This window comes from Aureobasidium subglaciale, assembly GCF_000721755.1.
Source record: "Aureobasidium subglaciale EXF-2481 unplaced genomic scaffold scaffold_5, whole genome shotgun sequence".
Lineage (NCBI taxonomy): Eukaryota > Fungi > Ascomycota > Dothideomycetes > Dothideales > Saccotheciaceae > Aureobasidium > Aureobasidium subglaciale.
Window position 1 is genome coordinate 683,300 of NW_013566990.1, and position 24,477 is coordinate 707,776.

General features: G+C 51.3%; 10 protein-coding genes across 10 annotated transcripts; 5 read left to right on the forward strand and 5 right to left on the reverse strand.

The window, feature by feature from the left end:
- Window positions 1-46: 46 nt before the first annotated feature.
- On the forward strand, window positions 47-1,736 carry AUEXF2481DRAFT_95993 (GMC oxidoreductase; the record flags this gene model as incomplete). The annotated part of the gene is made up of 2 exons (XM_013490553.1): window positions 47-1,137; window positions 1,199-1,736. 2 exons carry the CDS (start codon window positions 47-49, stop codon window positions 1,734-1,736), a joined length of 1,629 nt encoding a protein of 542 aa, XP_013346007.1.
- A 294-nt stretch (window positions 1,737-2,030) lies between these two features.
- On the reverse strand, window positions 2,031-4,655 carry AUEXF2481DRAFT_27681 (uncharacterized protein; the record flags this gene model as incomplete). Its single annotated transcript, XM_013490352.1, has 4 exons — window positions 2,031-2,208; window positions 2,263-3,141; window positions 3,191-4,430; window positions 4,541-4,655. 4 exons carry the CDS (start codon window positions 4,653-4,655, stop codon window positions 2,031-2,033), a joined length of 2,412 nt encoding a protein of 803 aa, XP_013345806.1.
- Window positions 4,656-5,710: 1,055 nt separating this feature from the next.
- Window positions 5,711-7,500, forward strand: AUEXF2481DRAFT_27682 (uncharacterized protein; the record flags this gene model as incomplete). The annotated part of the gene is made up of 3 exons (XM_013490353.1): window positions 5,711-6,349; window positions 6,402-7,377; window positions 7,430-7,500. 3 exons carry the CDS (start codon window positions 5,711-5,713, stop codon window positions 7,498-7,500), a joined length of 1,686 nt encoding a protein of 561 aa, XP_013345807.1.
- Window positions 7,501-8,130: 630 nt separating this feature from the next.
- Window positions 8,131-10,164, forward strand: AUEXF2481DRAFT_37956 (uncharacterized protein). Its single transcript, XM_013490441.1, has 2 exons — window positions 8,131-9,449; window positions 9,514-10,164. Exons 1-2 carry the CDS (start codon window positions 8,344-8,346, stop codon window positions 9,764-9,766), a joined length of 1,359 nt encoding a protein of 452 aa, XP_013345895.1. The 5' UTR covers window positions 8,131-8,343; the 3' UTR covers window positions 9,767-10,164.
- Window positions 10,165-10,404: 240 nt separating this feature from the next.
- Window positions 10,405-11,800, reverse strand: AUEXF2481DRAFT_27684 (uncharacterized protein; the record flags this gene model as incomplete). The annotated part of the gene is made up of 3 exons (XM_013490354.1): window positions 10,405-11,032; window positions 11,107-11,543; window positions 11,594-11,800. 3 exons carry the CDS (start codon window positions 11,798-11,800, stop codon window positions 10,405-10,407), a joined length of 1,272 nt encoding a protein of 423 aa, XP_013345808.1.
- AUEXF2481DRAFT_598958 (uncharacterized protein) lies at window positions 11,595-12,475 on the forward strand. The gene has a single exon (XM_013490608.1). It carries the CDS (start codon window positions 11,802-11,804, stop codon window positions 12,258-12,260), a length of 459 nt encoding a protein of 152 aa, XP_013346062.1. The 5' UTR covers window positions 11,595-11,801; the 3' UTR covers window positions 12,261-12,475.
- Window positions 12,476-13,415: 940 nt separating this feature from the next.
- On the reverse strand, window positions 13,416-15,029 carry AUEXF2481DRAFT_27685 (uncharacterized protein; the record flags this gene model as incomplete). The annotated part of the gene is made up of 3 exons (XM_013490355.1): window positions 13,416-13,688; window positions 13,744-14,813; window positions 14,888-15,029. 3 exons carry the CDS (start codon window positions 15,027-15,029, stop codon window positions 13,416-13,418), a joined length of 1,485 nt encoding a protein of 494 aa, XP_013345809.1.
- A 481-nt stretch (window positions 15,030-15,510) lies between these two features.
- On the reverse strand, window positions 15,511-19,768 carry AUEXF2481DRAFT_600262 (uncharacterized protein). Its single transcript, XM_013490609.1, has one exon. The coding sequence runs from the start codon at window positions 19,279-19,281 to the stop codon at window positions 15,610-15,612; it is 3,672 nt and encodes a 1,223-aa protein (XP_013346063.1). The 5' UTR covers window positions 19,282-19,768; the 3' UTR covers window positions 15,511-15,609.
- Window positions 19,769-21,609: 1,841 nt separating this feature from the next.
- On the reverse strand, window positions 21,610-23,481 carry AUEXF2481DRAFT_3254 (uncharacterized protein; the record flags this gene model as incomplete). The annotated part of the gene is made up of 2 exons (XM_013490247.1): window positions 21,610-23,176; window positions 23,237-23,481. 2 exons carry the CDS (start codon window positions 23,479-23,481, stop codon window positions 21,610-21,612), a joined length of 1,812 nt encoding a protein of 603 aa, XP_013345701.1.
- Window positions 23,482-23,728: 247 nt separating this feature from the next.
- On the forward strand, window positions 23,729-24,382 carry AUEXF2481DRAFT_3255 (uncharacterized protein; the record flags this gene model as incomplete). Its single annotated transcript, XM_013490248.1, has 5 exons — window positions 23,729-23,759; window positions 23,813-23,839; window positions 23,901-23,949; window positions 24,003-24,018; window positions 24,074-24,382. 5 exons carry the CDS (start codon window positions 23,729-23,731, stop codon window positions 24,380-24,382), a joined length of 432 nt encoding a protein of 143 aa, XP_013345702.1.
- Window positions 24,383-24,477: the final 95 nt, after the last annotated feature.

The window sequence follows — 24,477 nt, forward strand, 5'->3', positions numbered from 1 at the left end:
TCACTCTTCTTGTCCACATTCGTTTGGAGGACATACTTAGCCCATCATGACTACTACACATCTTCCCTCGAACCCCGAGAACTACTATGACTTTGTCATTGTCGGCGGTGGCACTGCAGGATGTGTTATCGCCAGTCGTCTCTCCGACTACCTTCCTAACAAGAAGGTCCTGCTGATCGAGGCCGGTCCCTCGGACTTCATGGACAACAGAGTCTTGCTTCTCAAGGATTGGTTGAACCTCCTTGGTGGTGAGCTCGACTACGACTACGGCACCACCGAGCAGCCCATGGGTAACTCGCACATCCGCCACTCCCGTGCAAAGGTTCTCGGTGGCTGCTCTTCGCATAACACCCTCATCTCCTTCCGTCCCTTCAAGTACGACTGCGAGCGCTGGGAGGCTCAGGGCTGCAAGGGATGGTCTTTCAAGACCTTCATGCGTCTGTTGGACAACATCAGAAACTCGACCCAGCCCGTCCACGAGAGACACCGCAACCAGCTCTGCATCGACTGGATCGATTCGTGCTCCACCGCCATGAACATTCCCATCATCCACGATTTCAACAAGGAGATCAAGTCCAAGGGTCAACTGACCCAGGGTGTTGGTTTCTTCTCCGTCTCGTACAACCCCGACAACGGCCACAGAAGCAGTGCTTCCGTTGCCTACCTCCACCCCATCCTCCGTGGTGACGAGAAGAGACCCAACTTGACTGTTCTGACCAACGCGTGGGTCAGCAAGGTCAACGTCAAGGGCGACAAGGTCACCGGTATCAATGTCGCTCTCCAGGACGGCTCCAAGTACACTCTCAACTCAAAGGCCGAGACCATTCTCTGTGCCGGTGCCGTTGACACCCCCCGTCTCATGCTTCTGTCCGGTCTTGGACCCAAGCAGCAGCTCGAGGAGCTCAACATCCCCGTCGTCAAGGACATCCCCGGTGTTGGCGAGAACTTGCTCGATCACCCCGAGACCATCATCATGTGGGAGTTGAACAAGCCCGTTCCCGCCAACCAGACCACCATGGACTCTGACGCTGGTATCTTCCTCCGTCGCGAGGCCCCCGATGCCCACAACGGCGACGGTGAAGCCGCAGACATCATGATGCACTGCTACCAGATCCCCTTCTGCCTCAACACCTCTCGGTAAGTCTTGAGCTCCAAATCCTCAACTCCCAAGAAGCAGAATGACTAACCTACAATTCAGTCTCGGTTACGACACCCCCATCGATGCATTCTGCATGACCCCCAACATTCCCCGTCCCCGCTCCCGCGGCCGCCTCTTCCTCACCTCTGCCGACCCCACTGTAAAGCCCGCCCTCGACTTCCGCTACTTCACCGACCCCGAAGGCTACGACGCCGCCACCATCGTCGCCGGCTTCAAAGCCGCCCGTAAAATCGCAACACAAGCCCCCTTCTCCGACTGGATCAAGAGAGAGGTTGCTCCCGGACCCAAGTGCACCACCGATGAGCAGCTTTCCGAGTACGGAAGACGCGCTGCTCATACTGTCTACCACCCTGCTGGTACCACAAAGATGGGCGATGTCAGCAAGGACGAATTTGCCGTCGTGGATCATGAGCTCAAGGTCAAGGGTCTCAAGGGTGTCAGAATCGCGGATGCCGGTGTTTTCCCCGAGATGCCTACCATCAACCCTATGTTGACCGTTCTCGCCATTGGTGAGCGTGCTGCCGAGATGATCGCAGAGGCTCACGGCTGGAAGGGTAACGAGAGACTGAAGCTGTAAGAGACAGAAAAGGCTTCAACTGTTTCTTGAAACGACTTTTTGTAAAGGAGAGGAAGATGGAAGAAAATCACATGACGCATTTGTTGTATATACCAATAGGGAAAGATATCCGGGCGACGGCGTAGGTAAAGGTGTTTTGAATGTCTGATGTCTCTAAATTTGTATGAAGAAAATCATATGCATACCCAAATACATTTGAATTGTCTGATATTTGCTGCTGCTTGTTGATATCAACGCTGTCAGATACCTTTCGTGACATGTGCGCATAGACAGCATAGGTGGCAGACCCGCAAATTACTCCTCAGCTGGTTCCTCGGCTGATTCTTCTAGTGATCGCGGTGGTGATGGAGTGTCAATGCGAGCGCGCGATCGCTGGGGCGCTTGCTCATATGTCACATGTCTGTTGACCTTTTCAATCTCCTTCTTGCCCAGAGCGACTTTATTAAAGTTCGCAGGAAGCTCTCTCGAGGCACTGCGATGTCATTAGCTATCCCTGTGTTTCAGAACTGGATTGAATCACACTCACCAAAGGAACTTGACCTTGATCTCTCTGGCTTTGAAGCGTATGTCCTCAGCACTGCGTACTTCGAGTACCTTTTCCCCGTCTGGACCCTCATCGATTCTCTTAATGCTAGCCCAGGAAGTACCGTAGTCCCTGATGTACCTAATTAGAGCTCCTATCTCTGCATCGGTCCATGGGTTGCGTGGCCTTTGCGTCTTCGCAAAGGTGGCTTTTTGTACTTCACGTCGGGTTTCGAGAGACGCAAGTCTCACAGTGTCCGCGTCGACATCATTGGTCGATTGGAATGGCTCGAGAAGCTGGCCAGGGTTCGTTCGTGGTCTCGGATCCATAGACTCTTCTTGACGGACCCTGCGCCGGCGCTCTGGCTGTGTAGACTCCTCTTGTGTGGGAGCTCGAGCAGGAGCAGTTGAGATACTCGGCCGAGGTCTGACGTTAGGTATGACGCGCGCATCCTGTTGAAAGCCTTCGTCTTCACTGGGACTATCCACACGATCCCTCATCAAATCTGGATCTACCACGATCTGAGTCCCCAATACCTGTCCTTGCGTACCAGGTTGTCGGAGGCCGCCTTGTAACTGGGATTGGGATGGGAGGATATCATCGATTATCCTCTCACCATCGGGCTGTGGGTCGATGAACCGTCTTTTCCGACGATCTTCTTCGTCACGAGCTGCTGCTATCGCGACCCTTTTTGCCAGCACAGGGTCTCTCCGTGGTGCCATACTAGCGGACGGGGCTGTAACTTCGACCACTTGAGCATCAGTGCCGTGTTGTGTCAGACTTCCAGTTCGCTCCACACGCGTGGTACTGATCGCTGGAGCATCAGTGGACGGGCTGGGCCGACCCTTGAACAGAGTCAATGGTCTTGCACCTTGCTTTGTGCTAATGGAATGTCAGTGAGAGTATTCGATTGAGAGGACTTGACTCTTACCTCGATGTTGCTGCCCTCTCAGTGGCTTGCTTGCTAGGATCGAGATCTTGCAATACCTCCGGCTCCTCTTCGTCCTCGTAATCATACGCATGTGGATTATCAAGGCGTTCTCTGATCTCTTCTTCCAAGTTGTTGAAGATCTCGTCAATACCGCCGAGTTGCTTGATACTGTTATCGATCTCAGAAAGACGCAAGTTACACCATTGGAGCAGATTCTCTTTAAACGTCTCCAGAGGATAGTTATTCTGCAGCTTGACCAAGCCAGATTCTAGGGTTGCGGAAGAATCCACAAAAGGATTCTCGATATCGCTGAAGAGTAGCCTTTTGATCTCGTGAGTACGACGCATGATCATTTCGGCGTACCTGTCGGTCCCAAAGGAGTGAGGGTCAAGACCTTCCCACCCCTTTGCATGGCGGTTGTCAGAAAGTGCGGTTTGAAGGCTTTGCATCGCGCTCATGTCCTCTTCGAAATTGTCATCATTCTCATCGAACTCAAGCATAGCTTGTAAAATCATCAGCGCCGCATCGTCTTGTGACGTGCTGTCCTTGAGCATGCCAACAAGCACTTGTGTCCTGAGTTCGAGAGCGAATTTGAACGTTTCTGATACAAGCGCGCTGTATCCTGGCATGGGCTTGAACCCAGGTTTGGCAAGCCCACGCATAGATGGAGAAGGGAACAATTGATCTAAGGACATCTGAGCGTCCAGCAACTCGTTATCAGCAGGCTGAGTTGCTGTATACGCGAGGACGGCTAGGTTGGCTTTGTAGATAACATCGTCCGGCCTCCATGGTCGACAAGCCTTAGGTAGTGGCTGCGTACCCTTCTTTCTAAGCAGGCATCGAAGAATCATCTCAGGTCGAAGGAATTCTCCGCCACGAGTAAAATATTTCTGGGTCTCCTTGAGCGAGTTGTAGCATCCGTCCGCTTTCTGTCGTTCTCTTGATTGAGGATCCTTGAACTGGCGGATCAGATGATGCAGCTCGGCAGATCCGCCAGTACGTGGTTTGAAGCAGCGAAGAAGTAGTCCGGCTTTCGAGTTGAGCTCTCCCAACTTATTTTCCATCTCATCAGGGTCGAGTTGTTTGAGTTCGGTTTGGGAAAAGGTGTCGAAAGGGACAGAGTCAGAGTTAGATATCTCCTCCTCTTCTTCTTCGGAAGCTGCGTCTTGCTGCTCTAGATCGACGTCGATATCGTTGTCGTTTTCAGCTTCACTCAGGTCCTCAGACAGAGGCTCAAGTTCTGCTCGATGAATCAATCCACGAGACTTTCACTGAGTGTGCAGGAGAGGTAGCCGGATCTCGACAAAACAAGCAGTGGTAGATGTATCACAAGTGACGAGTATCACTTACGTCGTTGGAGTTGACGCGTATCGCGCGTGGACTGTCCGTCTCGGGCCCTAGCCTGACGGTACACCAATTGCGGTTCGGCACTGGGCTCGCGGCTCTGACTTCTTGTGCGCGGCATCGTGGGCAATACGGATGCAAAGCAGATAGTGAATGGCCAATTTGATGCAGTGTTTGATAGTGAAAGTGGTCAACACGACAGGCAGCAACGACGCGTCAAAACCCCTCAGTCGCGTGACACGTGACTTACTGTGCCTCTCATCGTGGGTCTTACTATGGCCATGGCCATGAACACACTCATACTCATACCTCTAATTCCTGGTCAAGAGTGTTCGAGTACCTATGAAGTCTTGTGTGAGCTTGGAGCGTGCGCTTGAGAACAGTCGGAGGTCATCTGCGCTTCCTTTCGGGCTACCTCAGAAAGGAGCCGGCTTAGGGTTGTGACCCTAAACCACCAAACTCACATGTGAGATGTCACATGTGAGATGGATCGCTAGCAGCACGAAGGCCATTGTCGAGCACATAGCTTTATCAGACGGGCACTCTATGATGATGCATACGAGCCCAGGATCGAAACTAGAAGGCTAAGTGTGTTATGCTTCGTAGCGAGCTCACTGTGTCAGGTTGTTGGGATATACGAGGCCAACCAAAAGCAGAGCTGGATAGATGGGGGACTGGGAGTTGAGCAGTCAAATGCAAGAGAGCAGAATCTGAGGGAGTCGTAAGACTTGCACCGAGTGACAAAAGCCCCTCGTAGGACAGATAGCATTTATGGCCTAATGTTCGAAACAGGCATGCGACGCGTATGCCTGCTGAATTGTCACAGAGTTCCCAAGACACCTACAAAGCTTGGCAATGCTAGTTGGTAGAAAGGAGGCGTGGACCGCTCCAGATATATCCGTCCTAAAGCATTGAGTTGTTCATCCCTGAAAAAACAGTCGTTGCGCTTTCAACTCACCCTTTTCCTTGTGTTGGCCTTTGCTGTTCCTGTTCCTTTACTTTACCGTCTTCTATATTGTCTATCTTCTACTTTTTCACATTGGACTTCTTGCAGCAATATTGCGGACTCGAGTGCTGCCAAACGAAGCAAACTTACGCTAAAGCTGTGTTCGTCAGCAGCCCGCCGACATCTACGACGCATACACTGTCCAGACATTTCGACAGACTCTCGCCAATATGAGGGTCCGATCACCTCCCTCGACGCTTCTGCTATTGCTCCTACCCGCTCTCGTTTCTACAGCCGCCATTGAGCCCAAAGCGCAAGATGGAGTACTTGCAGCCAAGGCTCCAGTCGCTGGCGCCGTAAAGGATTATACAGCTATTACCACTTCGACCTCGCGTGCGCCGACGCAGAAGCCTGCTGTTGGCACAAAAGATGCACCTGTGGATGGCCTGGACGGAAAACCGCACGCTGGACCATTTGTCGACATCACTCCCGAAGACAAGAAGAAGCCTGCAGCAGTCGCCGAGGATCTGGTCAAGCCTCTTCCCACCTCTCTCTCGAAGCTCAAGGGCAGCGATGCCACGGACTTCGACGCCATCCCCGAAAAGAACGACGGAGTTATGGATGACGTAAATCGTATAGTCCCTAAAGAAGGCACTACTGGAACTGAAGGAGGCGTCACCGAAAGAAACAAGAAAGAGAAGGCAGCACAGGGCGAGAATGGCGAGAAGGTTGAGAAGAAGCCTGAGACACCCAAAGAAGCACCTCCGCTTCCACACAGTGAGCAAGAGCGCATCAGCAAGGACTCGCCAGAGAAGGCAAAAGACGCGACCAATCCTGTCGCAAAGCCCAAGGGAGCACAAGGTCTCGAGGTACGAGCTCTCCATACAAGACTTTGAAGATACGACTAACAATGCTCAACAGAAACCAGCCGACCTCCCCAACAAGCCATACGATGACCCAGCGACCGCACCCAAGAAAGCCACAGAGCCGGATAGTGAAAGGAAGGCAGCACCTCTCGATACTGGATCTTCAGGCACATTGACTCACACTGTGGGCTCCACTCTCAAAGACACATTACCATACACAGAAGGAAAGCAACCGGCACCAGTCCTCGGAGATGGAACAGAAGGAATCATTCAGCCGTTCCACTCATTCGTCCTTGCATTCACCATGATCATCTTCTCGGAAATCGGCGACAAGACTTTCCTCGTAGCCGCACTTATGGCCATGCGTCACCCTCAGCTCGTTGTATTCTCCGGTGCCTTCTCCGCTCTCATCACAATGACCGTACTGTCCGCCGTCCTCGGTCACGCAGTACCAACTCTTCTTCCCAAGCATCTCACTGCATGGCTTGCAGCAGGTCTCTTCCTCATCTTTGGTGGCAAGCTGTTGCGGGAGGGTCTCGAGATGGACAAAGAAGCTGGTGTTGGTGAAGAGATGCAAGAAGTCGAAGCAGAACTCGAAGAGAAGGAACATCTCGCACGCAAGGAGGGCCGCCGACGATCATCTGTCTCGCCATATGTGCTCGAGGCTGGTCGTGGTAGAAGATCCGGTTCGCGCGGTGCCCACAAGTTCCCTGCACGAGCACAATCACCTTCATCCGACTCGTCCAGGTCGCCATCTCCTTCTGGCCGTGGAGCAAAGGCTTCTGTCAGCAACGCACTCGGCGGACTCAACAACCTCCTTGGCCTTCTTCTTTCTCCTGCGTGGGTGCAAACCTTTGTCATGACTTTCCTCGGTGAATGGGGTGACAGATCGCAGATTGCCACTATTGCAATGGCAGCTGGGCAAGATTATTGGTGGGTGACGGGTGGTGCTATTGCAGGACACATGATCTGCACTGGTATTGCTGTCATCGGAGGACGTGCTCTTGCTGGTAGAGTGAGCTTGAGAGTTGGTAAGTACACTGCTCTTGTCTGGTGCGTCAGATTAATGCTAACACGTTACAGTCACTCTTGGTGGAGCAGTTGCCTTCCTCGTTTTCGGTGTCATCTACTTTTTCCAGGCTCTGTATGATTAGACGACGCACTCATCAATTGACAGTATGGGTCAAAGAGACGGTGGTGGTAAAGAATCTTGCTGGTCTGCATAGCATAAAAAGGGGCACATGGGCTCGGGAATTCTCTACGTGCAAGGGGAAAAGTGACAAAACTATAGTACTTAATGAACATCATCTCCTGTCGACAGAACCTTTGCTAGAACACGAACTGGACTATTGTGTCAACAAGGGACACACGAGACATTACCGAGTTTGATGGTTAAACACTTTGGTGGAAATGGACCTCCGGAAGCCTCGACCTCGGCCACTCGGCAACCAAGTGGGAGACGATATTAGCGAACAGTGTGGGGTGTCTATTCAGCGCCCACGGTAAGAACAATATGCCAAATATGCCTCGCATGCGTGCAAGACTTTGGCAGACGATGGACGACAACAAGATCTGCTGGTAAGAAAGGCTTTCATATGATCAGACGAAAGCCCAGGTTCAAAGCAGGGAGAAGATATATCCTGTTGATCGTCGCAGATGGTCATGTTCTCTAACAAGTCTGCTATCAACAGCTTCAGGGTCTCCCTCATTCGGCCCCGCAGTCTAGTGGGGACACGGACTTTGTTTAATTATGTGAGCGAGCAACTGCGAGACAAGTCGAACCATTATTCCACTTGACTCTCTCTGCCCCTTTCTAACTCTCTACTCATCCTTGCAGTATACGCTTCCTCCAGCTTTGTTCGACATTGATCACGACTGAAGCTCGCCTTTACAAGCGCAGATCAGCATCCAATCGCAGCTTACCACATCATCTCAACATTTTGTTGCGCCCCGTTTGGCTGTCGTGTGCTCCCCCTCCACCCTACGGACCGCCCGGAATGACAGAACGACCACCGCCGCTTAAGCGCCGACGAGTGTCGAGCTCGGCTGAAGACATGCAACATAGCATCGTCGACCCAGGCACAATCAAGATCAATGTCAGCGGAGCCTACATAATCGACAACGGCGAGCCCGCACAATCCCCGGCCAGTGATAGCGGAGTCGAGGAACAAGGCTATGAGCACGATCGCCGCGATATCCGCCTACCAAACCATACCTCTGTTGTCAGTCATGTTGCCGCGGATATCGGTGGCTCGCTTGCCAAAGTCGTTTATTTCTCCCGCGAGCCGGGCGCGAAAGAGCCGGGAGGTCGACTACACTTTTTGCGCTTCGAGACGGAGAAGATAGATACGTGTATTGGATTCATGCACGAGTTGCAGAAGAAGCAGAAGAGAGCCAATGGCGGCAAGCAAGAGGAACTCTGTGTCATGGCTACCGGTGGTGGTGCTTTCAAGTACTACGATCGCATAAAGGAGAGATTGGGTGTCGATGTCATGAGAGAGGATGAGATGGAATGTCTGATCCAAGGGCTGGACTTCTTCATCACAGAGATCCCGAACGAGGTCTTTACGTACCACGACGAGGATCAGGATAACCTCATACACTATGCCGACACTCGCGCGGATGTGTACCCATACCTACTTGTCAACATTGGCAGTGGTGTGAGTATGATCAAGGTCGAAGGACCCTCCAAGTTCCAACGTATCGGCGGCACATCACTCGGAGGTGGCACACTCTGGGGTCTCCTCTCCCTACTCACCGGAGCACGCACATTCGACGACATGCTAGCAATGGCCGACGCCGGCGACAACTCCACAGTAGATCTTCTAGTCGGCGACATCTACGGCCAAGGCATGGGCTACGACAAGATTGGCCTCAGCGAAAGAACAATCGCCAGTTCCTTTGGCAAAGTATTCAAAAGAAAAAGAGAAGCAGAACAAATCGCCGAGGACGGACAATTACAACATGAAGATGGACCAGAAAGATACGACTCCAAAACACCAGAAGGCGCTGCGCAACAACAATCAGACCGCAAATTCGACATTGGCGAAGGCCGCATGTTTGCACCACAAGACATATCCCGAAGTCTGCTCTACGCAGTCAGGTAAGAAAGCCATCTTACATCAGCAATTTCTCACATCCAGTCCACTGACATTGAATCCCCACAGTAACAACATCGGTCAAATCGCCTACCTCCAATCCGAAAAACACAATCTCAAGCACATATACTTTGGCGGCAGTTTCATCCGCGGCCACCGCCAAACAATCCACACCCTATCCTTCGCCATCAAATTCTGGAGTAAAGGAAATAAGCAAGCATACTTCCTCCGCCATGAAGGTTATCTAGGAGCTGTGGGAGCATTCCTAAAACGACAACCTAGGAACTTTGGCCGTAGACCGAGTGTCCATGATGAAGAGTGATGATTTCCTCCTCTTTTTCTTACTTCGACCTTCATAAATCACATAGACATGAACTTGTTATAGACCACTTTTTGTTTGGAAAAACATAAGGAAAAAGGATAATTCACATTTAGATTCTTTTCGATACAGAGAAAGTGCAGACTACAAACGGTCCTTTTGTTAATCCCTCTTGTTTCCTAGTAACTTTCCTGACAAGGGCAATACGCGGATTCTTCTCTTTTCTCAATTCTTCACCACCAGAAATGCTCTTGCACAGACAACTCTAAATTGACATGAACAAGTCGTCATCAAAGCAGAACAATTGCTCCGGGAGGAAAATTAAAATGTATCAAAGCTTCCTTGCCATGAAAGCATGCAGAAACCCCCCACACACGTGTACACATCCCGCGAGCAAAAAAGAAGTCGATCCCCAACATCAATTGCACCGACCCTACTCTTACATCATTTGAGATGATGCAGAAGCAAAAGAGAATGAAGCAATTGTCGCAGCCGTGAATCGAACACGGGGCTCGTGCATGGCAAGCACGAATTTTACCACTAAACCACTGCGACTGTTGTAGTTGGATGATGAAGAAAGTTCCCAGCCCCTGGAAATATATTTTCGCTTTTCTGAACAGTCGTCCTTTTCAAAGACGGCCTCACTTTCCAACCTCAATCAACAATCCGTCACCCTTAACCTTTCCATCCACAACACCTCCCCAGATAAAAACGCAACCTCCATCGATCTCCTTGACTTTTGTAGCCGAAAATCCTTCTCTGCCACCTACACCTCTTTCTTTTTGTCCTTCCTGAATCAAAACGCCCTCGTTGTTATAGTACCTTACTTCCGCCCATTCATGAGTGGCATTCTTCTTACTTATAGCATCTCGAGCGCGGTCTTTTAGACTTGCTGCTGTTGTTGCTGAAGATGTGAGTTGTAAGGTCGTGAGGCAAGACGGGGTGATGTGGAGGAGGTAATTGCGCCCTTGGCCTGTTGTTATAGGCAGGAGGGATGTTGCGGAGGAGGAAGAGGTTGGAATCTGAAGGTCTGGGGCCGAGAGAGGGAGGGATGACCAGGGGCTTAATGTTGTAGGACCTGTGGTGGGTTTATCGGTGTAGGAGCAGCCTGAGAAGGAGAGATCGATATAGTGAGTCGAGGTCCCTGAGACGGCGTAGAGGCGGTTGTTGTGGAAGGTTATGCTAGGGGAGCCTGTCGGTGCTGGAGGCGAGGGGAGTTGATTCCAGGTTCTTGATGCTATGTCGAAGGCCCAGAGCTCAGGGGATGAGCTAGAATCATGTTACTTATGAGCTTCATCATATGCGTGAAAGAATTTGGTATCGTGGTGGCTTCACCAACATACCTTGCTTCATTGTCAACGGTTCCTCCGTACACGACAAAAGTGCCATAGACACTCGGACTTAGCGGCTCAGGCACCATCTTCGCCGGATCCAGAGGGTATTGCGGTGCCACATTATCATCTGTCCTCCGATGCTCAGGCTTTGGCTCAGAACTCGCAGCAGCAGCTGCCCACATTCTCGATTTCGGAACATCTCCCACAGCGGCATCGAGACTGGACCATGAGTTTGTATCTGTATCAAATACCCAAACCCTGCCTTTCTCCTCCAGAGGTCCTTGGGCGCCCGAGCCTCCAAAGACATAGATCTGATCGTCGATGACGGCGGAACTGTGACCATATCTCGCAGGTGGCGATTCAGAAGTTGGTCCCAAGCGCTGATAGTCAGTACTTTCGATACCTGAAGAAGGTAAAATGATCATATGCATGGCATTATCGGCCAGCTGTCTTCGGGTCAGTATTATTCTTTATCTCAGATATAACCATTACCCACCTGATCTTCATCTGTCTTTCCGCCAAACACATATGCTCTGCCCTTGACTTCGGAGACACTGTGATATACTCGCGGCAGCTTCACATCGTTGATAGGTCTGGTGGTTGCTTTGAGAGGTAGAGTTGGGTCGTAGATGCCTTTTGCTAATGCGAGGCCGCCTTCGACAAGATGTTCGACCGCGTAGAGGACACCCGCTGCTTCGGCCATTATGTTTATTCCACAAGCTAACTTTGTTATGGAGTATGTTTGTCAAGGTTCGAGTGAAGAGAGGGAAGTGTGTTCAAGGGTTCACGAACACGCGTTGTCATTACACCTGCATGGGCATGATGTAATGGTGGGGTGTGCTCAAAGAGGGGTGCCTGAGACCTCAGGCTACCCTGAGGATTCACTCGTGCAGGCTTCACTCTTGTTTACTACAGTTCAGGCAAGAGCCGATTTTCCTCCACACTTGGTCGATTTGATTGACGAAGCACTGTCTAGCGACACGGACGGCAACTTGTCAAGCATATTTGGTACTTCTAGGAGCCAGTCTGTCCCATATCCAGAGCTAAAAAAAAACGCAAAAATAACATGCCCATTCACGGAATCGAACCATGGATCTTGTCATATCACCTTCTGGAGGCTTACGAGTGACACGCCGTACCACTTGGCCAAACGGGCAGATTGAACAAACGCTTGTGAATAGCAAATAAGAATTCGAGTTGACAGGCTCGAGAGAAGTCGAAGCAGATTTCAATTCGCTGTGCAGATATCCTGCTCACGGGTCCAGCGCTGAGATGCATTACAATGGCAACAATGAAGTGCTTATGCGACCCCAAGGCCCAGAGATAATGCGGGATGCGCCTTGATTCCGAAGCATAAAATTGGGTCTGGTCAATTTTGAGAAAAGTTGCGAAGGTGAAAAGTCGAAAGAAGCTCTTTTTTCTAGCAAGTAAAAAGTGAGACCGCAAACGCCTTCGGCACGGGAGGCTCGTGACACTCCTTGTCCTTTATTTGTTGGGCAGTCACCGATGACTTCACTCACTTTCAAAGTCTGTGATCGTGCGTGTTCTTTCGGTCCACACTTCACTCCAGACTGCCCCACTCATGCTAGCGAGGTTATGAGGAGGCCATGTCGGATACTGGTAGGAGAAGAGCCCGGAGTATCACTATCGGACAGATGGGAGGATGACCATGAGTCCCTGAGCCTTGCCTCCAGAGTAGGTCACTCAACTTCCGTCCTTCTGTTTGCACTATTATGACCACTGCGAAATCATCCTCATCGCTCTTTCCCCTCATTGGTGTTGAGAATGTCAAGGTACATACTGATGGACTATCGATAGCTGGATAATAAGATCAAGACAAGGGTGATAGAAGGACAAGGCTATCTTAACCATCAGACACTTGCACCTCAAAGCCATCGCGAGTTAAATCATCAATACCACTCTCCACACTCCCAACTACCTGGGCCTACAGCCAGAAGCCAGGCTGTTGCGAAGGCATCAATGAGAATGCCCGGAATGGCGACAATATGGTCGAGCTTGGTCCAGACAAGAAGAGAAAATATGCAAATATTATGCTTGCTGTGATGGACTGTATAGCCGTTTTTGGCTCCAATCCCCAAGGACAAAAAGAAGACATCAGATCCACCCGTTTTCCCTCCTTCACCTCCTAGAAAACAAGACATCCATGCTGTACCGCCATCATATCGATTCTTTTCGTAAATAAGAAGAGGCCCAAAGGCAAGGCAAAATACCGAGAAATGAAGGAAAACAAAGGAAAGAGAATGAAAAGGCCCCAAAGAGATCACAGAAAAACTCCCATCATATGCATTTCATCCAGTTCAGCGAAATTGCAACCTCCTGACTGGCGAATTTTCCCTCTCACCACCACCATATCCACTAGGAGCAGCTTCAAGGCCTAATTGTTGACCTTGTTGGTAAGGGTTCCCCCACTCCAACGCCGGGTTATAGGAGTGTTGAGGTGTAGGTGGAGGAGCGCCATTGTAATAATGATGATGCTGTGCACTAGCATGCTCAGCGGCCTTGTCACGGAAGACGCTAAAGGCAAAGTTTGAGCCTGCAATAGTGCCGAAGATGAGGAGGACGGTGAAGAGCTGGGAAGAAGGTTAGTGATAACATCAAACAAGATTAAAGGACGGGAGTATTTACCATGGCTTTGTAGGAGATGGGCTCAATGAAGCTATTGAAGATTTCTGCAAATGCATGGGCACTGATGCGCGCGCGACCGACATTGTGAGGGTTCTGGTTCATGCATTGTGCCCAGTTGTTGCAAGCGTTCTCCAGCACTGGCGGCCGGGTTGACGGATCACAGCTATTCGCGTTGTAATCTCTTGCGCATGCAGCCATTTGTGAGAGCACTTCGGCAACAGCAATGCTCGTCTTCTTGTCGACGTCGCCGCGGATGGTGGCCCAGAAACTGTACAGGATATACATGATGCTGCCGATGAGAAACATGTTGAGAAGTAGTTGTGCGTAGAAAGAGAGGACGTGAGGTAATGTTGGGTGCGCGGTGATGAATTCGAATAAGGTCAAGGTCCAGTGCTTGCTGTGAGGTTGTTGAGGTGGTTGTTGCTGCTGCTGCTGCTGCTGATCTAGTTGCTCTTGCGGTGCTGCCGGCATGTCCAGGGTCTTATCCTGCTTGCTGCTCACCTTGCGTGGCTTGACAACCTGAAGTGGCTTTGGCTCAGAGACAGGCTCGGGCTCGGAGTCCGAAATGCTGTCTCGTCTCATGACCAGAGCATTCTGTTCCTTACTCCTTCTCTTCATGATTTTACGCTCGGCTCCATGTGCGTAGTCGTTCTTTGATCGTGGTGAGGATGTCATGTCTTTGAGGCCCTTCCACCAACTCTGACGACGTGAAGGTGACTCTCTATCCTTCTCCTTCTTTCCCCCAGCAGTGAAGACCGGTGCAGGCTTCGTTGATGCCAATGAGGGCTTGCTCATCGTGTCCAGATTGGAGAACTTTGATCGGAGGCTCATGTCTGGTGTAGCGTCACTGTCGACGTCGTTGCGTTCAGGTGATTTGGGAGTCTCGCCGCCAGAAGAAGCAAAGTCGTCCACGTCAAGTTTCCTCGGAGTAGAGAACAAAGGATTGTTTCTCATAGACGGCGGTAGTGGCAGAGGTTTGGGCGACGAAAAGTAGTGTGGCTGAGAATTGGGATCGCGAAGGCTGGGAAATGCGCTCGACTTGTTGGGTGATCCGAACGCTGCAAAGCTGCCTGTAAATACTCATCAGCTATCTTTGAAGGCACATGTTTGACCACACGCGAGCAAAAGGGGAAGGAGGACGTACGTTTCTTGTCGTTGTTGTTGTTGCTAGCGTTGTTGCGCTGCGAGTGTCTGCCGATCTGCGCAAACGGTGACCTTTCATCTACGGGCCCTGTTCCATTCTCATACTGAAAGTCCATCGGCGTTGCGTGTATGCGACTCGCCATGTTTGCTTGCTGGGGCTGGAAGACGAGGAGTCAAAGAGCGTTATAAACAAAGTCTCGTTGTTGACAGGGCAAGAGTGGAGGCAGGTAAAGCTTAAATCCGTCAAGGGATCGTCGTCACCAAATACTTCCCGCCGTCACCCTGGACAACTCCGTCATTGTAACACACCAACTCTCCGTATGTGAACGCGATTAATCTTGACGCGTTCCTAATCAAGATCGTAACAGTAGCACAGTGTGATCAAGTGCAAGTCACGAATACAACACATACATCACCGCATCGAGACGCGATCAGGATCATTACATCGAAACAAGTGACATTTGAAAAACTACGTAAAGAGGTATCGTGCATGAGTAAAACAACAAAAGCGAAAGAAAAAACTTGACATCCATGTCTTATTCCCCCATTTTACCTCCCTTGCTCCCTACTCCCATAACTCCTGGAAAATGCTATCTTCCTTTTTTCGCGATCCCTAGCTTATGAACAGAAGAGAAAAAGTATGCCTTCTTCCCCCTCTCTCGATTTGGTTATCAGTGAGAGATAAGTGGGGGAGGCTTGTGTATGTGTTTCGAGGCGAAACGTTCAAAACATGCCAGCCTCATTGAGTACTGGTGAGCCGATGGCATCGAAGCGAGCACTGCTCTCTGTAGTCTGCGTCGTCTGTGTGGTGTGGCTAGTCTCGAAGCTCTGCTGCGTGCGGAGTGGTTGGTGACGAGCGCTGCTAGTCTCAGCAGAAGGTTTGCGTGAACCTGCATGCTCTTGTGATCCGAAGGATGGCACGATTGACCTCATCGGTGGCGAGGTGAAGCCGTTCAATGGTGGGGATGTAACACCATCCGTACCTCTTTCCCTGGACGATTCGGCTGATCCCTCTCTACCAAATCCAAACAGCTTGCGGCGGCGAGAAACCACTGCTGCCTGCTCAACAGCATAGATCTCATCCATGCCGTTCTTGAGTGATGCACCGGGAGGCAAGTCGACAGTATCGATGTTGGATGTAGATGACACAAGCGTCGGCTCAGAGATGTCGAACTTGTTGATGGTCTTCTTGCGCAACAGCTCACCTCTGGGCTTTCCAAGTGGTATCGACGGCATGACCGGTACGTTCGGCTTCTGATATGGTGCTCTCGACACTGTGGTACTCGTGCCAAGAGGTGGAGACATGACAGAGTTGAAGCTTGCTGGTGACTGAGAAGGCGATGATCCTATGGGTGTCCTTGCGCTGGGATGTAGACCTGGACCTGCAGCTCTACTATTGCTTCTCAGACGGCCTCTAGGCTCCGTCGAGGCTGATCTGTATGAATTGATTTCTGGCGACGGTCTTTGCGCAGGTATAGCAGGGGGCGTATCAATACCACTAGCCATTGCCATGCCGACATCAGCCTGACCGTGACTTCGTGATCGTGCTCGTGAAGCATCCGAGCCTGAGCGGTTGCGTGATCGCTCTCTAGCTTGCTGTGGCGGTGTACGACCAATCTCGCTGTCCGCTTGGGGTCTAGCAGCGGGCATCACAGTGCCAGGGCCAAGAGGCCACTGAGCACCAGCATTTGCAGACTGGGGCAACTTGTCCTCATAGCTGGGATTGCGTTCGGTAGGATGAGGCGTCGGAAGCCCGAGGCCAAGCATTCTGCTCGAGCCGTTATTATGCTTGAGGTTGATAGTCTCTTGGCTGGGTCTGGCCTTGAGCATGCCAAACGCCTTGAGCGCACCACTGGCGCTAGGACCTGGACTAGATCCACGGCTGTCACTTTCCACGATGCTTCTCATCTTTTCTTGAATGGCCTTCTTGCGAGCCTCTAGCTCATTCGCAAATGCTTCACGTTCTGCTTGGGTGGCAGTACTTGCGTCGCGAGTATGTTGCGGCTGCCATGAAGCGCCTTCGACGTTGTCGTCAGAAGTCGATGGTCGCGAAGATGTGCCGCTGGTCTTCAAAGGCAAAGGGGTGAGTCCTTGTCCCTGTGAAGTAGTGGTTGCAGAATTGGTTGAAATTCGAGAAGGAATGTTTCCGTAGTAGTTGTCGAGCTCATCGAGGTTCCAGGCACTCGAGTTGCCAGATAGACGGCGGTCTGAGAGGTAAGTGTTTCGGCTGATGGTTGAGGCACCATCGGCGTAAGGTGCAGTAGGTGGGTAGATGGAAGAGACATCACTCGTGTTGCGCAGATGCTGGCTGATCATGCCACCAATACCCTCGTGCGCGCCGATGGTCGGGGAGTCAATCTCTGCACGCTCTTCAGCGCCCGCCTCGGTGTGTGCGATGTTAATGGAAGGCTCCGGGAAAGGGAAGCCTGTGCGCTCTTCCTCTTCTTCCTCGTCTACCTCGGGAATGTAATCGTCCCGGAGGGCAGGGTGTTGCGACGCAGGTGGCTGAGTATTACTTCCGTAGCGACCAGCAGGAGGGATCGGGCCTGCGTAGTCAGACCTCTCTTCAATCTCATCTTCGTCATCGCTGTCGCCGAAAAAGGTGCGGTTGGTATTATTGTTATTGTGATTAGTGTCGAAAGTTGCGATTGCTGCCTGTTCTGGTGAGTCTCCATGAGCAACACGGTTTTGCATAGCAGCCCGCTGGAACACAGCAAGGGCGGGGTTAGCTGGTGGCTCTACAGCCGCCACTGTGGGTCTTGAGACAGAGCGAGAGCGTGATCGTTGAGAAGCTCGAGAGAAGTTGTTTTGTCTAGCGGAGTCGAAACGAGCCAGTCGAGATTCTTGAGTAGTGTGCTCTGCTGAGGCTTGTCTTGACATGGCGCCCTCTCTTGACATAAACTTGCTCAGAGGAGGCTGCTCTGCCGACGCCTGTCTGGCTGTCTCTGTATGACTGACTGGGGACAATTTGACGGGAGTGTCGATCGGAGACTCGCTCTTCGCCTGGCCCATCTGCATCTGTCGCTTGAGATACTGCTGCTCATCAAACTGTTGAGCTGGCTTGTTGAACATGCCTAGAGCGGTCGCCTTGCCATGATCACTTTGTTCAAGAGCTGAGTGCAAGACTTGATACTCCTCGGTCTCGGGGATTACAGGACTGATCGGAGATTGTGGGTAGCTCGCAACCGTGGGACTGGATGTGCTTGATGCCACTCTGCTGACCAGTGTGTTGAGAGGAGCGATGCCATTCCTAAGCACTGGACTTGTGGTGTCGCGCAGAGCATAGGGCTTATAGGCACGACGGTCCTGCAAATTTCCAATACTTCTAGAATGGTTAAGAGCGGACGGCAGCGTCGGAGCACGTTGCCTTTGGTTGATGGAATTCAATCGCGACATTGTCGAAGCTTGCTGATCTTGGATATGTTGATTGAGACCTTGCTCGTACAGACGACGCTTGGTCACGGAGCGTTCGAGTCCAGGACCGGTTGGATTCGGGGATGTCTGAGGTAGAGTCGCGGGGGTGGAGATGGCGGTCCCGATGGATTGTGAGGCGATTGAAGTGGCTGTTGATGAGGAGGGATCTTGGGAGGGGATTGAGTTTGTGGTTGAATCGCTGTTACGCTTGAGAAAGGAGAAGCCGGTTTCTGTGCCAGACAGACCAAGACCCTTAGGCAGGTCTTCGGACACACGCTGTTCAGGATCAGTGTCGGGCGACATCAGAGCACTGTCACTGTCCCAATCGGCACCCATTGCAAGTAGTCTCTCTCTTTCTTGTTGTCTGTATTTCTGGAAGGCCGACATGTTCAAGTCATCGTCGTAGACCATCCTACCTCCAGTAGCCCGCTCGCTTTGGCCTCCTATGCTTTTTGCGGAGCCTGTGGCAATCTTGTAGACCTTCTGTCGACCACCGAACAATACATTGCCTTCTCCCGGCCGAGCACGGGTCATGACGCTGCCATCTGGGTTGGAGTTGTTGTCTGTCCCGTAACCATCCTCGGAAGCAAATGAGCCGGTCCGGTCAAGAGCGAATGGTGGGCGGATCGAGCTGTTGATCGAAGCGACCTCGGCAATGTCGTTCAGATTGCTGTTGGAGAAGCCAAAGTCGAGTAGACGGGAGTTGCGTTGAGGCTGCAGGACACTATCATCTGACGCCTTTCCGAGCAACGAGTGCGGGTCGTCTTGCTCTCTGAGCATGCTGAATCTGGTCGAGAGGTTGGGCATAATGAGACTGGTGCGGAAGTCGTCGATTGACGGCAAGGCAGATCCTAGGTCGAGTTGTGGCTTCTCTTCAATAACCTCTTTTTTGTTCTTCTTCCACCTGCTGCTGCTCGTCGTGGGCGGTGACAACGGGCTAGACGCCGCATCGCCCTTCTTCTTGTTGAGGAACCGGTTCATGGTGGGCGGTGTCCAGTCAAAGTGTCAGTGTCGCGGAGAATGACGATAGAGGTAGGAATTGGCTCGTCGAGTGGATTCAATGATGCTCTCACAACATGAGGCGATCAAACCAGGAGGGAGTTAGGCGCGGGGGTCTTGCGGCGCATGCAAAGACAAACGATGGGCGATTGAACGGATAAACCACAGCCAGCGTGTTGTGCAGTCAGAGCTGCGGATTGCGCAATTGTGAAGATACAGGTCGCCGTCGAGGGGCAGCGAGCGTGTGTGGTAGGGGTGTGATGAGGGGTGGCAGCTCGAGGAATGCGTAAGGGAAATTGGTGACGCTGACGCTTCGATGCGTCGAGTGGAGGCCAAAAATGAGCGGCTGTCGAGGATGCGACCAACAAGTGAATGAGAAGAGAAGGGCGAGAAAGAAGCTGTTCGATTGCTTGACTCGGATCAGTCAAGTCGGAGAATTGAGTAGGAGGGCGGAACACACAGACTCTCGTTTCACACAACCGCAGATTGCATTCGTTCGATCACGACTCTATCCGCGCTACCACTTGTACCGCTGTGGAGGATGACTGCTGATCGGGATTGTGTATTTGAATGACGCCCGCTCTATAGTAAAACGTCTCCAACGTCTCTTCGAATTATGGAAGAGCAGACCTCTCCCTTAATATCCCACCAGCAAGCTCCCAATTTCTCACCCATCCCCAACCCAGATCCCTTGCACATTAGTAGTCTGCCCACTCTGCTGCAAGACTGGCAAGCCGTCCGTTTCACCTTCTGGTGACGTGCCGACAAACCACGCAATCTTAGGTAGCTTTGTTCATATTCCCAAGTGCCCGCCTCCATGCCATCTCCTCAAACTCCGTCATGCCTCGTATACATCAAACCACCATGTCTTTTACGCAACGCGCATCAGCTTGGCCATCGTTGTAGTTGTACAGAGTCAAACAAGAGGCGCATCGTCGTGCTATCCCGGTCAATTGCATGGTGGCCGTACACCATCTCGTGCTTGGCTCAGGGGTAAAAATGAATGAACCACGTTCCCGGGCATGCAGGTCATGTAACATGATTGGCCCGACCTCAACTTTCACTTTGACAAGGAGAAGTCTCCTCGGCGGGCCGCAGAAGCCGCTACAATGGACTCGGCTAGTCTTAAAGCCTGTCCACCGGCTCTCCAGCTCTTTGAAAAGGCCTGTCGAGTTTCGAATTCCTTCTTCCCTTCCAACCCTGTGTCAAGTCGCAGCTTTACCTTCGCTGCACCCTGTAGTAGTTCTAGAAAAGCCCTCAGGCCTCCCTCGTTGGCTTGTCCTAGTCCACGCCGCCAACGAGCAAGTCCGACAACCCGCGTGATACAGAAGTAAACAATGGCTTCCATCTCAGTGCAGGGTCCCTCCAACGGTCAAGCACCAACAGCGGGACGTTGCAAAACATGATTTCTATCTCCGCTGTCGTTGATGCGCCATCTTGCACCGGTCATCTCACATTGGAGAGCTGAGACAATTGCAGCTTTCGAAACCCACGAAACTCACAAAACCCACGCGAGCTCTCTTCAAGCTCTACAAGAAACCTGCCCGCTAGCCTTGCAATCAATCAACGTTTTCTACATGACATATTTACCTCCAATAGCCGGAAGATCATTAGCCAATTTAGCCCAAGATGTAATTACTGGTCAATGGGCCTGAAGGCGCTCCAATATCCCCAGATCCCGGTGCCATGGAATAGATGAGAAGCCGATTTACGCGATCAGTCCTTGTTTGCTTCGGCTGACAGCTCCTCTCGAAAAAAGGCAGCCAGCCGCTGGTCTGACAGATAATCTAAATGCAAGCTTCAGCCCGGTGACCCCGTGTCGATCGGATGTTGGTGCCGTGTTTTGGGGATCCTTTGACGTTCATCGCACTTTCGAGATGTGGTGTGAAATACAACGGTGATGGTACATAGTGGACTGATTTTCTGGAGATAATTCAAGCATGAGCTTGGGATTTTGTTCTTTAGATTGATGGCATGGGGTTACTTGCATGTGGTAGCTTGCAGTGACTAGACAGGATAGGTATATACCCTTGTTCGTTGTATGTATATACTTGCAGAGGCTTGAGCAATGGTCAGATTCGCTCGGAAGGGCTCGCTCCTGAATTTTGCTTGTCCTATAACGATCGTCTAGGCCTTACACTCGTATGCAAGACTGTTTTCAACTTCCGTCTACTGAGCCTCATCAACCTCATCATCCGAACACTGATCCGAAGCACTATGATGCACAGTTGGCAACGCAGAGAAGTCTCATGAGGGCTTGCACAGACACTTAATCGTTGGATCGTAGCGGTGAGTGACCTCACTATCATGCTAGTCTCTATGTGCAAGATTGCTGAACATGTTGTTGGACCTCCATGCCACACCAGGCGGTGTACGATCACCTGTGTGCTCGCCCTTCTTCTTTCGCTTCTTTTTCCTCTTTGTTGAAGATTCTGCCGTATCTTGTGTGATACCTAGACTTTGCAATATACTCGAAACAGCCGTTTTGGCAGCTTCGATCTCACCTTCAGTCGTGTCTGTCTCCTGATCAAACAGTTCTCGTAGACTTGGTAGGTCTTGCAGTAAGGTAATGAGACTTTGCAGTGAAGCGTATGCGTCTTGACCAGTGCCTTCGAGTAAGCTGTGTATCACAGTTGAGATCTGCAATAACATTCTCAAGGAGTATAGAGATGCTTGGATCTGACCACTCACGTGGATGAATGACCAAGAAAGCACTCCTTGTCGCGAGCCTGCAACAAGTCTGTTCAGATCGTTACTGAGTGGCGGAGGTTTGTCGTTGTCAAGATTCGACTGACAGACAAGCTTGGCTGCCACGGCGCGCCATTTCGCAGCTCTGCTTAGTGACGGGTGTTGTTCGAGGTCATGCTGCAGAGAGCTCAAACATTCTTCCAGCAGCTTGGTGTGATCATTCGTCGAGTCAATATCAACGAGTGTTCCTGCTACACGGGTGCCCTTGCGCTCCTGTTCAGTGATTTTCGTGATACCCGGATTCAATAGACGCAACAACGAATACGCCTGAGTACGAATGGATACACCAGATCGCCAAGCAGACGTTCTCGTAGGATCATCTATGATGAATGGGAGATACATGTCAAGATTGTTCGAGTCGTGCAGATCCGAAGGTGCCTCGTCGCTCTCCTTGACGCGGACCAAGTGGACGATCTCTGATATCCTTGGATCCAGTTCAGCAAGCGCTTTTAGTGTCCTCGCCTCATTCGAGCTCCTCGCCATAGCTAGCTTGGACAACTTGGGCAGAGAGCCATATTCGTCCGCAAACTCACTGAACCCAGCAGACATCGGAGTGTCTTTTGCTGCGAGTCTGATGTTTTCAGCAAGACTCTTGTGGTGATCCTGAGACATGAAGAATGCGAGTTTGACCAGATTTGGAAGTTCGAACCGCTTCGCAATGGCGGCTGGATGGTACTCTTGAATTTTCAGACATTTGCCTCGACTGGGCAGATGAATTGTCTCGAGGTCGCGGTACAATATGACCTTGCCAGATTCCCCGAGATCGTGCACAAGAAGGTCGGAGTCGCTGGTGAAGATGACACCACCATATTGTCTTGCAGCCTCTGCGCAATATGCGTCTGCCTCGCCAGGGATGACTGAGACCAGGGAGCTGTACCGACTCTCGAACAGCATTTCAATGATGGCAGGAACCAGGAAAGGCGGGGCAGGAAGGGCCTTGAGTCGATTTGACGATACAACTGAGCCCAAGACATCAGACTTTGACGACTTTGCATTGTCCATGCGTGATGGCAAGTCTTCCTTGTTCAGCGCTCTGAAGGTAACAAGCTGGTTCGCATAACTTTGCAATCTGGACAATCTAGTGTTTCGTTTTGAGAATGGCAAAAGACCATCGAAAAACACAGCTTTACTACAGAGGAGGAAAGAGAATCAGCCACTTACTCTGGACGGACTTGTATCGTGGACCTACATTTTCAGTCCGTATTGCTCAATCTGCTCGAGCCAGTCTACAGCAGCCTGGCCTAACTCTTGGTATGTGGGAGCAGCTTCTAGGGCATTTCGCGCGCTCGTCCTGCGCGCTATACACACATAAAAGACATGGTATGCCAGACTCGGGCCATCAATGATGGCATTCTCGTGTTTTGCAGGATTTTGTAGCAGTACCACCTTATCGCCATAAGGCGATAGCGAGTGCGTCAAATGTGGAATACCCATACCAGCTCAACGTCTAACGAACTGGGATTCAGACCATCTGGACAGAGAGGGGCGGACAAATTGCTGGGATGGAAAAGGAAGGTGGTCTTGCTGGCAAGCTCAAAGGGGGAAATTTGTTCTTGTCGCATCTGCAACGCGACGCCTGCCGCGCGGAACGTCTCCCTTGGATTCTTCCTGCACGCCAGCTTCCACTTTATTGAATACCATACCCAGAGTCACGTAATTCACAAACAACACAACCGCAAAGATGCCTACAATGTGGCTCTCAGACTCCCAGAGTAAGCATGCCATGTCTAGTCCTCGCAATACATGATGCTGATTGTAAGTGTAGAAATTGGGGTTGCCTTTTGCTCCGGCGGTAGGTGAGGCTGTGCGCCTGGTCGCATTCGCTGTATGGATAGATCTGATGTGAATTGTAGGAGGCTTCTTCCTGATTGGAGGAGTCATCATGTTCTTTGATCGCTCAATGTATGTTTGAATGCCTGTCGATTGGAGCCAAAACAGCTAATGCGATTGAATAGGTTGGCAATGGGAAACGTACGCTCGCCTGCCACTGTAGCATGTCGTTGCCATGTACTAAACGACATTCCAGATCCTCTTCCTCGCCGGTATTACATTACTTCTCGGAGTCCAACGAACGTTCCTCTTCTTTGCTCGTCGCCAAAAGATCAAGGGCACGGCAGCCTTCGTCGCAGGCATCATCCTCATCCTCCTCCGCTGGCCATTGATCGGTTTCCTCGTCGAGATATACGGCATCTTCATACTGTTTGGTGAATTCTTCAAGACGATAGCTGGCTTCGCATACAACATCCCCGTAGTAGGACCTTACCTCGCCAGGGGTCTTCAGAAGGCAGGCGAGAAAGCAGGAGAAGGAAACAGGAACAAGGATCTGCCGGTCTAGGAGAGCAGAGGACTTGCGCATCACCACATCTATACGGGCTTCTGAGCAGAGCCGCGCCAGAGACGGCCCTGACTCATCACGATCACAAGGCAAGA

Bases quoted from the DNA above. Each gene is read 5' to 3' on its own strand.
- AUEXF2481DRAFT_37956 (XM_013490441.1), top strand. From the start codon at position 8,344: ATGACAGAACGACCACCGCCGCTTAAGCGCCGACGAGTGTCGAGCTCG. The intron at 9,450-9,513 runs GTAAGAAAGCCA...GAATCCCCACAG, and splicing joins AGTCTGCTCTACGCAGTCAG to TAACAACATCGGTCAAATCG.
- AUEXF2481DRAFT_598958 (XM_013490608.1), top strand. From the start codon at position 11,802: ATGTTTATTCCACAAGCTAACTTTGTTATGGAGTATGTTTGTCAAGGT.
- AUEXF2481DRAFT_600262 (XM_013490609.1), bottom strand. From the start codon at position 19,281: ATGAACCGGTTCCTCAACAAGAAGAAGGGCGATGCGGCGTCTAGCCCG.